General features: G+C 43.1%; 1 protein-coding gene and 1 pseudogene across 4 annotated transcripts in view; one reads left to right on the top strand and one right to left on the bottom strand.

The window, feature by feature from the left end:
• The window catches only part of LOC147020573 (focal adhesion kinase 1-like), a 110,013-nt gene that overhangs the window by 8,962 nt on the left and 84,408 nt on the right, over window positions 1-16,643 (top strand). For 2 of the 4 annotated variants that reach the window (XM_085896009.1, XM_085896008.1), the window contains 3 exons: window positions 7,489-7,760; window positions 9,467-9,636; window positions 11,131-11,218. In XM_085896009.1, the coding sequence (XP_085752135.1) occupies window positions 7,530-7,760; window positions 9,467-9,636; window positions 11,131-11,218 (489 nt within the window). In that variant the 5' untranslated portion in view covers window positions 7,489-7,529. Of the gene's footprint in view, window positions 1-1,030; window positions 1,170-7,488; window positions 7,761-9,466; window positions 9,637-11,130; window positions 11,219-16,643 lie in introns of those variants that run through there. The other 2 variants (XM_085896007.1, XM_085896006.1) reach the window with 2 other exon arrangements.
• On the bottom strand, window positions 3,469-4,573 carry LOC147020574 (uncharacterized; annotated as a pseudogene).

The raw sequence follows: 16,643 nt of genomic DNA, 5'->3' as shown, positions 1-16,643 counted from the left end.
AGTGGGCTCTTCCTCTCGCTTTTAAACTACACACTCAAAAAAGACACCGAGCTCGCTGAAATAAGAGAAAGCAGTCACTGATTTCCTCGAGGTTTGTTGTTGCCTGTACAAATTCTTCAGAAAGCCCACTGTTGCTGCACAGTATAAAGGTGAGCGGTTAAAACGACTTCCTGATCAAAGTTGGACGGGACATTTAGCCACCGTGTCTGTGATCATAGGATTTTTAAGGATATCACATCCTTACTGTCGGAGATTGATGCAGAGCGCGCCTACGGTGCAGAGATGAGGATGGAGGCAGTTGGACTTTTGCAGGAAGTCTCTGGGCCTGCCTTCATGTTCATTGCCATCTTTGTACAAAAACTGCTGATGTTGTTCGATGGCCCGAACAGACTCTTGCAGGCAGAGGACATGGACTTGCTAACGGGGTTGGAACTGGTGACGAGTGCTACAGAGTGCATGAAGAAACTCCGCTCTGAGGATGAGTTCACTGATCTGTGGAACAAGGCCAACGATGCTCGCACTTCTACACTTGCACCACCAAAACGGAGACGCACAATGCATAAGAACTTGGAACAGTTTGTAGTTTTGGAGACTGCAGGACAAAACAACGACAATGACAAGACGGAACTGCAGAGGGTTTTTTACAGCGCAATTGACACTGTGCTTGGAGAGATCGCTCAGCGCTTCAGTGAGCGCAACACACAACTCGCCCGTTCACTCGCTGCCTTGAATCCTGAAAATGGCACGTTTTTGGATCCCCACTTGCTCCAGCACATCATGACATTAACAAAGTCAAACATCAGTGAAACAGAGTGTGTGGTTGCAAAGCAGTTTATTCACTCACAGACAGAAAAGCAGCCAAACGAGAGATTGACAACACAAAAACTCCTCTCAACATTCCACAAAACACTGGAAGCCATGCCAAGTGTCGTGACTGCTATGAGACTTGGACTAACATTTGGTGCGTCCACTGCCATGTGTGAAAACTCATTCTCAACATTGAGGAATGTCTTCACTGACCATCGACGGTCCATGCGCCATGCACACAAGGCACAACTGGTATGGCTGGCCTTCTAGAGAGACCTCACACGTAAATGCCTGAATGAATGGAAGGAGAAGGTCCTCAGAAGATTCCACACCGAGACGCGTCGCCTGCAGCTCTTCTGACAGTGAGTGCAGTGGTATAAAAACTATACGAGGAGTTCAGATTGTGTGTGTGACTGCTGGTGATGCGTGTGTGGTTGTGGTTGCAGTGTGGTTGTGATCAGCACCCGCCATGGTCGGCTGCTTTGTACTTCTGATGTTTAAGTTAAATGTTGTGTTTGGTGCTTTGCATATCCCATATCTCGTGCTTTGTGCATAACCTTACCTCTGTGTAATTGACTGCTTTAAATGTGGATCTTGTGGTATCGTCAGGCTGGTCGTATTTGCTGTTGATAGTTTAATGTGGTGATCGCAGGTCTAGCCCACTGTATCTTATTTCAAAGTGCACTGATTCTGGTGCCAACCTCCCCCGTTTAGTCATTGTATCTCTGGTATATTAATTTTCTTATGCCAATTCTTCACAACACCTTGTATAAGTGCACCTGAATTGGTGCCAATTGTCTAATCATTGAATATCTGCATTGTGAATGTGCCAGTTTGTTGCGGCTCTCCTGCATTCGAATAATTTTAGGCCAAAAACATCGGAACGTATTAAATCTAGCTGAGATCAATTTGGTTAGTATGCGACGGCAACCTCAGTATAGATGTGTCAATGCTGCATGAATACAATAGTATACCGGGTCATCAAAAATATTAAATATAATAATTGTGCCCCCCCATCCAGTTCATATGCCCCCCTTAATACTGAGTCCTGGCTACGGGCCTGATTACCCCAATCATCTTGTTTATTTGTGGCATGATTCAAGAGAGTTTCCTGGAATTGTAGGGTTTCAACGTTGCTAACAACTTTCCTGCGTTTGGTGGTTTTGAGACCACGTTCAGTTCGCGTGTTCACAGGCCCTCTATCAGAGTTATGCCAACAACAATATGGCATGCCACATGAAGTCTCAGTGGTGATGTTTTCTTCAGTACTTCATGAAGCCCATCTCGCTTGAAGCTTGCCAAAACAAGTGTTTTGCGGCCCTTATCGCCAACTGTTGCAACATCAGTCAAACCCAGCTTCTCTTTGCATAGTATACAAGGCACATCCATTATCTGAAATGACAAATAAAAACAAAAACCTTGGTTGGGGGGATTTGGGGTTTTAAAAACATACAATTAATAATTTCATCAGATTGCTTGGGTCTTCAAACCTATGCATTTCTATCACAAGTGGTTGCTAAGATATGAAATTGACAACAGCGGCCATATTTACTGCCATATTGGCCGCCATCTTGGTTTTGGATATTTTTAATGTTTTAGTCATATACTTAATGATTTAAATGGATTGCCTGTGTTTGAAAACCTATATTTAGACACTTTGTTTGCATTTCTACCATATCTGGTTGCTAAGATATGATAAAATAGAGAACGGTGGCCATATTTGGCACCATACTGGCCACCATCTTGGTTTTGGATATTTTTAGTGTTTTAATCATGTAATTAATGATTTTATAGGATTGCTTGTGCTTGAAAACCTACATTTCGACACTTTGTTTGCATTTCTACCATGTCTACTTGTTAAGATATATGATAAAAAACAAAATGTCGGCCATTTTGGTGGCCATCTTGAAAAGCACAAGGAGGATTTTCGGGGACTTTTTATGTTATTTATCATTCATCTTTACTGAAATTTTCAGCTTGTTATAAATTTTTTCCAGGTTTGAGCCTATATACACTCTTACTCTTGGCCTATCTGGTAACTCTGCTCGGATACGCCAGATCCGAGTTGGTACCTGCGACTCGGTCCAGACAGAGTCAGCTGAGGGTGTGGTTTTCCCCGGTAGTTGGACGACGTGGGTACTTAGGTATATTGAAATTAGGCAAATAACCCTACTCCACGCCGTTAAAGTATTGGCGACCACTATCCGTTAAGGGACCCGTGACCTTTGGACTTTTCAGTGAGTCATGACCTAAATTCCGGGGTGCTCGGTGGAAACGACTCTACTGCTTCACCTAGTGGTCGTTTATCGCCACCGAACCCCGGCCCACAACAATATCACGTTCTCCTGATCCAGATTTACCAGCTCGCATGAAGCTATTACGGACCTCCCCTAAAATTCCAGGGAAAGATCGGTGGAAGCAACTGGCCGAATGATGTGGTTGGAGTAAGCTCTCAGGGTTTTCTTAGACTTGTGAAGTTCAGTATTAACTGGTAGTCTTTGAAAATCCCTCAGTGTAAGTATATTGTACCTTGCTCCTGTATCAATATGGAAGGTAATGTTCGCAATGCCACTGACTCTGACAGTCTGGGACCATTTGTCATCTGCCAGAGTGCCGATGTTGTCAAGATTGTATATTCTAAGAACCTCTGAATTTCCTTCAGGGAGTTGTTCCTTGTTTTCTCCAGCATCGACGTGGAGTGTTTTGCCCAGTCGCTGTCACCTACGGCAGACCAACATCCAATGGTTCGGGCGTTTGCAATAGGAACAGGTGGAGCCGATTGCAGGACATTTCCCTTGGTTCCACAAATGCCGCTCATCCTTGCCACATCTACTGCATGCTTTAAATGCTTGCAGCTGCGATGACAAGGCACAAGGCTTGGGATGCGATTTGCTCTGAGCTGTGATAGCTGACACTCCAAGTTTGTAGTTATCTTCATTCCACACGATGTGGATTTGCTTGCAAGACAACTCAAGCTGTTGTCCATTTTCCAGAGCCTTTGCTATTGACAGTCCTTCACCTTGATCCAACAACCTTTCCTGCACCCTGGATTCAAAAATGCCATCAATGATCACATCGATTAGAATGTCCTTGGGATGGGCATACTCGCAGTCCATGAGAATAATCCTCAGGTCCTTCACCAAGTTATCAAAGGTCTCCTCACTCTTTTGTTGTCACTGCTTGAACCGGTGCCTGGCGATCTGCTTGTTCTTTCTCGGTCTCACATACGATTCAAAACAATCGACTACCTTGTAGGGATCATCTTTCTCACTCTTCCCCAACGTGAACATTTTATAAACCTCACGGCCGTGAGCACCAATCCACGTGCCCAACCATCTGGCTTTTTGCTTTGGGTTTAGCTCCGATAGAGGGCCTGTGAACACGCGAACTGAACGTGGTCTCGAAACCGAGTGAATTCTCCAAATAATTCCACTGCATCCCAATCGATAGTCGGGTATTCAAAGTTCGGAAATGCCATACCATACTTATGGATGGTCGTTTGTAAGAAAGCAGCAGGTCCGGTTAACTTCTGACACCATGCAAGATACTGGCTTTATTCCAAAATTGAAGCAACATTGCGGGTCTTACGAGATCACACACGTGATCCAGATCAAGCCGTGGGAACTGCTTTACATTACAGTGTGCTTTTCAAGTTTTTGTTTTCGTTTTTCTACGCCTTTGTCTTCGAGAGAGAGAGAAAGATTGAGAGCGGGCCCACTCTGGGCGCGGCCTACCCGCTTTGACGATGCTTTGTAAGCCTGTTTACTTATAATACAATGCGTTTTTCTTATTTATTTTAGTTTGACTTATTTCAGTTTGATACCTTGTTGTCCGGTTCGGACAAGAAGGGGGTGATAATATCGTCGTCATGGCGAATGTACCCTCTCATAGTGAGGCGTGCGAGGGATTAACCAGGAAGCATGCGTTTGTGTGCGTGCCTCCTGAAGGAGTTCTTGTCGAGGATATTATCCTCGCAGTTGGGAATATATTTGGTGATGAAAATATTCGCACCGCATCGCGTATGAATCAAAGTGGTTGTTTTTGTTTCTGAAGTTTCACTCGTCCATGAGGTCGTAAGTACGGGAATAACCACGGAAAGCGGTCATTTTATAATGGTGTCGCCGTTGATAACCCCCACGACGAGAGTAGTAATATCTAATGTTCCGCCTTTCATATCTAATGATAAGATCATGTCCGTATTATCCCGTTATGGGAAAATGGTTTCCAGCTTTCCATGATTCCTCTCGGTTGTTGGAACAAACGTGTAAAGCATGTAATGAGTTTCTGAATGCAGGCTTATATGGTCCTACTAGGCCGTGGGGACGATACGGGACTCAACATCTCGTTTAAAATCATTGTCGAGGACATTAATTACCCAATCTATGCATCGTCCGCTACCTTAACGTGTTTCCAGTGCGGAACATTCGGACATTTACAAAGCTTTTGTCCCAAAGCCTCGAACACCAGATGTGGCAAAACGGGTCACACGGATGCAGGATGTAAGGAGGAGATTACCGGTCCTCTACCAGTTAACATTCACAATGAGAAAGAGGTTACCGTAACTCCACCAAGTAACATTCCTAATATTGAGGAAACTCGCGGTTCAACTAATAACGATATTACTCTTTCTCATCAAACTGTTGTCATGGATTACAGAACTTAAATTGGCTACAAGTAAACGAAGGGCTCCCGCTGACTCATCAGTCGCTCGATATGGAGACCTTCATTACAAACACTATCCAGGTTTCTGCTGAAATCCCTTCGCAGAATGTTGAACTAACAAATGAAACAGATCTCCCGGAGAAGTGTAATGAGTCTCAAACTGCACAAGGGTGTGTGTGCATCCATTACTCTCGCGGATGGGGTCGATGATGTAATTAAAGCTGATCACGGGTCCATGAATGATACACCATCGATCCAAGCACTTGAAACCGAGCAAACTGTGGCCCAAGGTAATTACACCCATCTAGTAAATGAACGTGTAAATGTGAAGCCACAGGACTGTGGAAGCAAAGATTTAAATGTTTTCGAGAAAGATGATGGGCAGCGTGCTAATTTTTCCCAAACCCAACACTCCGGGGACCCCCCTGGATGCTGGATTAACAGCTCCTAAAACAAAAATAGCTGAGAGTATAGACCCAGACCCCATTGGAGCAATGTCTTATTTAACCGAATCAGAAAAGGAGATGGACATGACTGTTGTCACATGAATGAAACTTATAGACAACGGAATGTTATAATCATTGATCACTTTCCTGATCTGGCTCCGTTTATTCAGACTGCAAAGCACGTCTGAAAAAAACTCCGAATAACTTAACCTAACAAAGTCACAATTTCATCGTCCAAAGAAAATTATAACAAAAGCAAAGGCTGAGTATTCTCAGCATCAGACTAAATCTACCACCAAATAATGAAAACACTCACTCTCGCAACACTTAATATAAGTGGAGGTGGTGCTAACCACATCTGCCAGACCCAAGTTAATAACTTATTCCAACGGAAACAAGTTGATGTGATCCTCTTGCAGGAAACTCACATCACTGAAAAGGTTGAACATGACTGGTGCAGAATTTTTCAAGGTAAATGTTTCTTCATCAACGTGTCTTCCCTATCTGCTGGAGTTGGGTTTTTTTTTTTTTTTTTGGTTAAAGCCATGACTTGCAGCTGAATGTTGCCTCTTTGAGGAGGTGATAAAGGGCCATTTTATTTCCCTGTAACTGGTGATTAATAACTTAAAATTTATCATTTTTAATATAGATGCACCGAAGTGAGATCTCTGACCGAAAAACTTTCTTTTCGCTGGTGGTGACCCATTTAAAATAGTTTGATATCAATCGGTGTATATGCATAGGGGGTGACTTCCATTGCACATTTGAGCCCAAATTGGACAGAAACTCACCGGAACCACATCCCGAAGCCCATGGTGATTTCTCCCGTTTTCTTTCCATCGACGGTTTCCTTGATGTATGGCGCTTGATGCACCCAAATGACCAACAGTATACATGGTGTCAATGCTCCAATGGTCACGTGTATTTGGGTCGACTAAACGGGAGTTTGCCGAACGTATGACTTCAAACGGCAAAAGACGTATGCATGTTGTTTGTATTCTATTGTGTTGAGACATGTCCATGCTTTGAGTGATTAATTTCACAAAATGGCTTGAGCTCAAAGGAAGTAGAAAAACAGCCGTTTAGCTGAAGGCTTCATCCAATAGCCATACTGCGCCCCAGTAGTCATATACTAACTCCTTGGTACATCTATACCGTGAAGGTTTCTTCTCCCAACTTGCCGATAGCGCTCTAACTTTTGAGCTCACTTGTTTTTCACTCACTTTGTCTATTTCAAATTGATATCTTGAGACGTTCAATTCGGCACAAGATGTGACAAAGTATCTCAGTAACTGAGGGAGCTTGTGTTTCCTCGCTATGTCCCCAATTATAACCTGTTTCTGACTGACTTGTGCTATCCCACATACTGCGCAGCTTTTTTTTGATGACTTCACTTGGTCTACTCACTCAGGAAGCCATCCTGTTGGGTCTTCATCACCAACAAGCATGCTTTTCACTCCCAGTCGAGCTGGCACACGGCTGGCTATGCTTTTTGTAAAGTTTTGGGTGCTGAGCTGCGTGCACACACTAATTCAGAAGAAAATAATATTTTCCTGTGTTTACTTTTTGATAGGTTCTTCAAACTCTGAAGAAGAGTGGGAAACTCTCAAAGAAATGGCAGAAGGTGCTGCAACTGACGGTGCTGGTGGAGCACAACTACGGCAAAGTCACGATTCCTTTTCAATGTCGGTCTCTTCTGGTGATTGGAGCTCAAACCACTGGCAGACAAACAATCAGAGAAGATTATCGACTCAAGGACGTCCCCTCAAGGTGTTTCACCATTTTGATGAGCCCTACACGCAGGGCCACAGCACAGTCCGCTATCGAGAACAGAGTAGCGTGTTGGTAAGTTCCTTTTTTCACCCATCATTAGAGATTACAAAGATTATAAATATATTTTTACGTTTATTGAATCCTAGCAAATGCCACCCATCCCTTCGCTGATGGTAATACTAAAGGAGGGACGGAGAAAAAGAGGGGGAAGAGGGAGAGACGGGTAAGGGAGAGAGCGTGGGGAGAAGAGGTGGAGGGGAAAGGAGAGACGAGGGAGGGGGAGTGAGGAGGGGTGGGGGAAGGGAAGGCAGACGTGCGGTGGAGCGTTAATTACGATTCACACTGTCTCATCAACATGATTCTGCATGGAATATCAATGAAGATGGAGACAAAATTATATCTGAAATCCATTTTCTACCGTCCACACATAAATACTGCCCGGACGCGTCCGGAGCCAAGCTGTCCGGAGACGAACACTGCCCAGCGGATGCATCCGGAGCCAAGTTGGCTGAAAACAAACACTGCTTGGACACGTCTGGAGACAAACTCCCGTCCGGACATGACCACCGCCAGGACACGTCCTGAGAAAAACCCTGCCCGGACATGTCCGGAGACAAACACTGTCCAGATATATCCACCGTCCAGATATGTACAGAGACAGACAGACAGAGATAGGGGTGAGGGGAGAGTGAGAGAGGAGATGCGGGGGGACGGTACTACACTGTATTGGGATGGGCTAGAGCAAGGATGATATATATATATATATATATATATATATATATATATATATATATATATATATATATATATATATATATATATATATATATATATATATATATATGAGAGAGATATAGATATAGATATATATAGGTAGGGGAGTTAGCAAAAAGAATATGTTATGCTTCATGAAAAACACACACACACACACACACACTGACACACACATTGCCTTTTATCAGTATAGATGAAGTTTCCTATGTTGCTTAAAAAATATAAATACATTTTGAATTCTGAAGACTATGTTTTATTCCATGCGTGTAACAATGGACGATCCATTCTTCAGATTCCTTTGACGTGTCCACCATCTCCGCGGACATGCAATCCTCATGCTCATGTGAATAGCACAATAAGAAACCGGACATGTTGTGAAATGTAATGTGGACAGTTGGTAGCCGGAATGTGTAAAGGGTGTCTGGTTTCATTCCATTTCTCAATGCTCAAACCCACCGAGTCAAAATATAGGCCTGCGGTTAACCGCATGTCATGCTAGATGTCAACGCCACAAGGTCACAATGTGCAGTCTAGTCTAATGGTAAGCCTTGCTTGAGCAGCATCACATAGTTATAGGTATCCCTTGTACACATTGTGACGATGATAGGTGGTTGTCGATCCAAAGATGTCAAAAGATCCTATTTCATATCCTTACACTGGGATCATAGCAGGCCTATTGGAACCAGATTGGTCACTAGATCAATGTGGATGTGCTGAACAAACATTAATCGATTAATTGAGCATGTGTCTCCATGAAGCGAGAGTTCCAGATTGATTAAAGATAAAAAGACTGGAATTTAGCCGTGGTGTTGTCACCATTTTACTCGTGCTCACCCGCTCACAATATCTAACACCATATTAATCTCATGTGTTCTTCTGTACTTGTATGTTCCAACTCAAATCAAGTTGCATGTCGTATACTGGGTTTTATTCCTCCAAAGATTTTGTTTGCGAGTTCATCTTAATTTGCCGTTTGTTCGGGTTTGTATGTGCCGTTTTTACAGGAAGTTGTGGAATCGCTACTCGAGGGACAAAGTGTGCAGGTGTGGCAATCGTGCTTTGCGCTTGCCCTGAGACACGTGCCCACGGGTCACGTGACCTGGCTTACTCCTTCCTGGCGGATGCAAATCGCTCGAGACACGTACGAGTGCACACATCCAGCTGATGAGTGGAGGTAAGCAGGTGAAAGGTTAAAGACTCATTATATTGCCTTGGTACACGTTGGACACACTCGATAATGTCAGTTCTCGGAGGTATGCAGCAGTGCCACTGATGCAGTGCCCTCTGTGAGATGAGCGTAGGAATTTGTTTGCGGTGTTGGCAATGTGTTTTTTTAATTTTGCTTCAACAGAAGCCAACGAGGCGTTTCGTGGACCTTTCTGTTGCTAACATTGATGTTTTCTAGAGCTGCCGCCAGTGTGTTGGTGTGTTTGTGTTTGTGTGTGGACGATGCATTGACGACATAGGTTTGTGTTCATACAGCGGACAAACAGACCTTTTTGGTTTTATTGTGTTAGATTCACATTCCATTCGTATGTATTTTATAGACATACTCGTGTTCTGATCATACGTACTTTATAGACGTGCACATTTTAATAGTGCATACTTTATGGAAAAATACTCTGTATATTTGGGAAAATTGCATGCTCGGACCGGGAATCGAACCCAGATCCTCTGGTGAACTGAACCAGTGCTCTGCCATCTGGCGACCCATGGGCTGGACACGCAATTCTCTCACGTATAGATGCCACTCTCTTTCCCCCGCTGCTTCCGGAGCACGCACTGCCAACCATAGGAGCAGCGAGGGTGTCCCCCCCCCCCCGGAGGGGGACAATTCCATTGCTGCTATTGTTCACCATAGGGGGTGTTGTAATACAATTATAAATAAACAGGGAAACAAACTTAATATATATATGTGGGAAAATTACATGTCCAGACCGGGAATCAAACCCAGGTCCTCTGGTGAAGCATACCAGACCTGAAAAAATAATAATAACAGGCATGGAATTGTGCCCCCACGGGGGGGGGGGGACCCTCTCGTGGACATCCCGTCGCTGCTCCTACGGTTGGCAGTCAGTGTCCCAGAAGCAGCAGGGGAAAGAGAGTGGCATTTCTATGTGTGGAAGAATCGTGTGTCCAGCTGGTGGGTCACCCAGATAGCTCAGATGACAAAGCGCTGGTATGGTTCACCATAGGACCTGAGTTCGATTCCTGGTGTGGGCATGATGTAATTTTCCCACAAATACAAACAATCTTTGTTTGCCTACTCACTCACAATTCAGGAAAAAAAAAATACATTCCTAACAGCACATACTTTATAAATGTATGGTGTCTCATTCTTAATAGTATGTCCTTGAAAGAGGTGCTTGCATTGCAATAGTATGTACTTTATAGACAGACTCACATTTTAATTGTTCCTTCTTTTCGATGTACTGCTGGTTGAAAAAAATAAAACTTTGTTAATACTGGTTATTACCTAAGGTGGTCACCAGGTGGCATTTGTGGCCAACATTAGTATATTGTATGTGGACAGACAGACAGACATCGGGACCCAAATGCAATACCTCTGGCGAGGGTAATTAAATGGCGACATGAAACTTGGTTATTTAGAAGCATGTTGAGATTTAACTAGAATTGAAAATTTCCTTCAGCTCTGCTATATATCCAGGTATGAACTTCACCTTCGATTTCTGCCCCAAGACTTCCTGGTGGAGTTTAGCCACAGTGAGGTTATGCTGAACTACCTCTACCAACAGGTAATGCACCTTTTGGCTCCTTGTTGGTTCAGGAATGAATGATAAATGGTATTAGTTTGGAGGGAACAGTATTAACTTTGGCTCTGATGTAACAGGCACCACATAATTGTAATTGTCATATTTTGAGTGTATCCAAAAAACAAAATAAACATTGAGGTAGTAAAAGGCAAACTTTTGTGATAATAAATAATGTTCTGAATTGAATAATTTTTTTTTTGTTGTTTTTTTTTTTTACAATACCTCGGCTTATGGAATGTTCCCAGAGGTCAAACTGAGTTTCTCTGGATAAAGATGAGCTGTAGCCACAATGGTCCAAAATACCTTCTCACTGCAACCAAATTAACATGAGTGGCCAAGTGGTTTCACCCTTACGACTACGATTGCTGAACCTACTTAATTTCTTATCATTCTCGCACTTTGGATATTCCCAGGAGAAAGAACTTAGCCAGAACCTTTGACAAAAACAAACAGGAAAACAGCAATCAGAGATTTCAGACTCTCACCAGGACTTGTTTTGTGTGGCGTTTGTGGACTGGTGTGTTATGTAATTAATAAGAGAAATAATTAGAACTGCCACTTTAGACACAATCTGCCAACACAACACCTGTTAAGGAGACACCATTGCTTCCTTGGCAGATCACAACCAAGGGGCTAGGTAGAACAGGGAAGGAGTTGTAGATGGCCATGAGATTAGTCAGTAAAAAGGTCATTCCCATGTAGACGGCCACTCTTTCCTCGTTATCAGAGGTCTTTCTCAATGACTCTGTGCCTTACAATTCTCCGGTACTTTCCACGAAAAAAAGAGAATTCCAGGAGTATTATTATCTCACCTGGAGTTTAGTCAGGTGAGCTTATGCAATCGAGCAGTGTCCATAAGTGAGTGTCAGTCAGTCTGTTAACACTTTAGTCATTATCGCTTGAACCAAACACCCAATTTTGATAAAACTTGCCCACAAGCTTCATATCTGATGCCTAACGAAGATGTATTGACCGCATCAAAATCTGTGCTCATTTAGGGGTCTACATGGGGTTTTTGACCCCCCCCCCCACCCTCACAAAAAATTGGTGTTTGCTCTCTTCTCCGAAACTGCACACACGATTTGATGAGACTTGACCACAACCTTCATCACCCGTGATGTACTAAAGTTTGTTCACGGCATTAAATATCAGCATCTAAGGGGGTCTGCGGGGATTTTTGGTGGCTGTTGCTCCTGTTCCCAGGTGAGCTTCAGGACGCACGATCCTATTTTTTGGTATTTGATCTTTTGACCCGCCCGAGGGGGTGGGACGTTTACCTCCGCCAGGTTCCTCCTCCCAGTAGTAGCCGCTCGCATCCCTGATTATGGATGGCTGGTTGCAAATCTCCTTAACCGGGATGCTCACTCACTCCAACCCAGTCTCTTACCCAGCTCTGTGTTTAACTCGGGCCACAATTTAACTGCAACTCACTTTCGCTTCGTCTCTGGCCCCAACTCATCTTATTTGTGCTACTGCTTGGGTTAAATCGCAAATCCATCCGCTCAAAGTAGCCCATTCAGCACTACTACTAGTCAATGCAAAAGTCTCACCTGGCATCAAATGTGTTTATTTTGTTGTCCTTTTCCAGCATCATCTACAGTACACCTTCATGTAATCGTCCCCACCACCCCCCCCTCATGCCCCTACCTATCTTGTGGCCATGACATCATTGGAATACCCAAGAGGGTATGGCACAGGCACTAAAACTGTTGGGCATTCAAGAATATAATCACTAATTTCAGCACACACATAGCGATATACGTGGGTGGCAAAGGAAGAATGAATACAGTGGACCAAAATTACCTTCGATGGTGGTTGGTCCACCTTAAATGAAAGGAAAACAAAACTGACGTTTCTGGCCTTACCTTTCTTCCGAGGAGAAGAGAGAGCAATGGGGGCAGAGGTTCAAACAGGAAACAATGTGGGAAACAATTCAAATCCTTGCTGTTTGAACCTCCACCCCCATTGTTCTCTGTTTTGCTCCGACGAAGGGTAAGGCCCGAAATGTGAGGGTTTTTTTTTTCCTTTTATTCAAGGGGATCAACCCACCATTAAAGGTATTTTTTTTTTAATCTATTGGGCATTCAATGAGTTTTGCAATTGGACTACAGCCTGTGTCCTTTGTGGCAACGTTTTCACAGCTGCTTTGAGAGAATGCATGGTTATGCCTCAATGTAAGATCCCTTTCCATTGGATGAACAAGTGAAGTGCAGATGATACAATAATCCTGGCGACATTCAAACTCTACATGAGGATTATTTAATATGAACCTCATTGAAAACACACACACACACACACACACACACACACACACACACACACACACACACACACACACACACACACACACACACACACACACACACACACACACACACATTGGTATGGAGAGTACAGGAGATGTGAGAGTGAATCCATCCATTAGGACCATACTCTGTGCAGAGCGTTGGTGCCGCCGAAGCAGTCTCCTTGGCTATTGGGAACAATCCTGGACGGGTCGCCACTCCGACACAGTATACCAGCATGCTGGCACTCATTTTGCTGACCTCGGAAGGATGACAGGCAGAGTCAACCCCACCTGGTGTTAATTCAACAGCTGAGCGGGATTTGAACTCAGGACCCTAGGATCCCAAGCCCACTACCTTAACCATTAAGCCAACACCAGGCATGAGAGTGAATGATCTATATTAAAGTAGATTTGTGTGTAGAGGCATGCACGCACACATATAAAACGCACACACAACACACACTCGCTTGAAGGTGAAAAAAGGAGATGGGGGGGCCCAAACCCTGACATAGAGCCGGTCCGATGGCGGTGAAGAAAGAGTGTGGTGAAGGGAGAGAACGAGGGTGTCCTCCTGAAAGAGGGGCAAGACCAGTTCAATAGCAAGCATCAGGTGACTCTGTCAGAGACAAAGGGGAAAAAGAGTGTAAAAGGTGGATGTTAATGGGCAGAAAGACAAGGGAGAGGAGGAGGATGAAGATGATGCAGAGTAGTGTAGGCTGGAAGAAGAGGTAGCAAACAAAATACAAGAGATATAATTGATAAAACTCAGAGACCATAACTCCATCGCAAACAAAACAATAAATGGACAAAAATCTTAATGAGACTGACCAACCATTCAATTAGAAAAATGATTTCAAAATCATCCTCCTTGAAAGAAATCGATATCATGTGTTTCGCAGCAGCACTATTCATTCAAGAAAAAGTAATGTGCAAACAACACCAGAAGAGGAAAAAACAAGCTCAAATGAGCTAAGATCCTCGTCCTCTTAATGATGATGTCATTCTGATGTATTAGGTTTGCGATAAGTTATCTGTGCTAATGCCCGGCTTGATTCCCGCAAACAAAATTCAAACAGCTTGCCTAGTTTCGGAGATAATGGTATAGGCCATTTCCATTAGCGGCGATATTATGACGTCAACTTTTTTTTCTCGGAAGAATTTCCAAAATCAGAGATGGTTACTGCCTGTGCGTGGGCTTTCTACATATACATGGCAAGTTTCACGAAGATCCGATGAAAACTCTGGGTTGTGAAACAAAAAATGTCAAAAATAGGAATGACGTCATAAAAATTGATGTGACGTCATAGTGATGTATCATATGTGCGGTAATTAATCTCTGCTGATGTCCTGTTCGATTCCCGCAAACAGAATTCAAAAAGCTTGCCTAGTTTCAGAGATAATTTTTTAGGCGATTTCCATTAGCGGAGATATTTTGACATCATAACTTTTTTTCTAGGAGGAATTTTCAAAATCTGAGAAGGTTACTGTCTGAGCAGGATATTTTTACATGTATATATATATATATATATATATATATATATATGCCAAGTTTCATGAAGTTTCGATGAAAACTGTAGGCTGTGAAACAAAAAAGTCCACAAGAAGAAGATGAAGAACAACAACGTGAGTAAGACTTAGAGATCCTCCACGAGGATCTAAAAACAGGCCCCACAAATAGAAGCCAAACTCCACCAAGGAAACAGAGATTAGAGACACAAAGAGAGCAACTGAGGAAGGAAGTAGGACAAATACAACAGTTCAGAAAAGGAAACAGAAACCCAAACCTAAAAACGAGAATCAAAGTAATAAAAAACAAATCCAAAATCGAAAATAAACACCTCGAGTGTTTGGGTGCTGAAAACAACCTCAAAATAAAAATGATAGCAAGGAAGATTAAAAAAAAAACTGGGGAAGCAAACAACAGGAGAAACCAAAACCACATGTTTGAGAGTAACCCGATGAGATTCTACCACAAATTATGGAAACAAAAGCAGAATGTGTCAACTTTGCTTGAAAAAGAAAAGCTAGAAAAATGATGGAAAGGAATGATTGAAGATCGAAAAGAACATAAAGAGGAAGTGGAATGGATCCCAAACTTAGAAAAGAAGAAGCAACATGAAGAGGAAATGCCTTCAGTGATTATTAATGAAGAAAATAAATTAGAAAACAACTTCAAAAAATGTCAAAGTTTAAAAGCCCAGGGACAAATTGAATTCCAAGCATCTGGCGAAAGCAACTTGATGCTCTCCCCATTCACTATGCATGGGCATTCAATGAACTGATCCATGAGGAAAAGGCAGTGGATGAGTGACTCATAGAAGGAAAGAAATTTCTCATCCCCAAATCTGAAGAAAGCCAAGTTCCTCACAAATACCAGCCAATAAAATGTCTACCAACAACACACAAACTTCTGAGAAGAATCATCATAAATATGATGTACCAACACCCAACAAACACAATAAGGAGGTTTGGAGTCGGAACAAAAGGGATGAAAGAGAGATTGTGATAGAACAATTGACCGACTACTACTGAACAAAGCCTTACTTGAAAATTGAAAAATGTGGAGAACCAAATTGTCCACCACCTGGATAGACTATAATAAAGCTTTTGACAGTGTCCCACATCTGTGGATGATTTTTTTTTTCTTCTTTCAAGTGCAGCCTAATGGCTGCTAGTTGCATCATTGGTTAGGGACACAGCTATGCCGCTGATGCAATGTCCCTATTACCAGTATATTGATACTCATTTTTCCGACCTCGGAAGGATGATAGGCTGAGTCATCCCCACCTGGTATTAATTCAGTGACCAACAGGGCTCGAACTCAGGACCTTAGGATCCCAAGTCAGCCACCCTAACCACGAAGCCAACACCAGGCTATACATGGATGATGAAATGCATGCAAATATACAAAATCAATATGCAAATAATCAAACTGATTGAAAAAGCAATGGAGCTCTGGAATACCACATTGCTATTACAGTACTCAGAAGGAAATCTCGAAACACCAGATGTGAAGATACTGCGTGGGATCTTCCAGGGAGACAGTCTTCCCCCTTCCCCCCTCTAGTTTTGTCTGGCTCTGGACCCACTGAGTAACCTCATCAACAAACAAGGACATGG

Source organism: Eptatretus burgeri, chromosome 9 (assembly GCF_056783735.1).
Source record: "Eptatretus burgeri isolate ZD-2024b chromosome 9, Ebu_testis_v1, whole genome shotgun sequence".
Lineage (NCBI taxonomy): Eukaryota > Metazoa > Chordata > Myxini > Myxiniformes > Myxinidae > Eptatretus > Eptatretus burgeri.
Note: the sequence above shows the minus strand (reverse complement) of the source record. Positions and strands in the feature narration are given on the sequence as shown.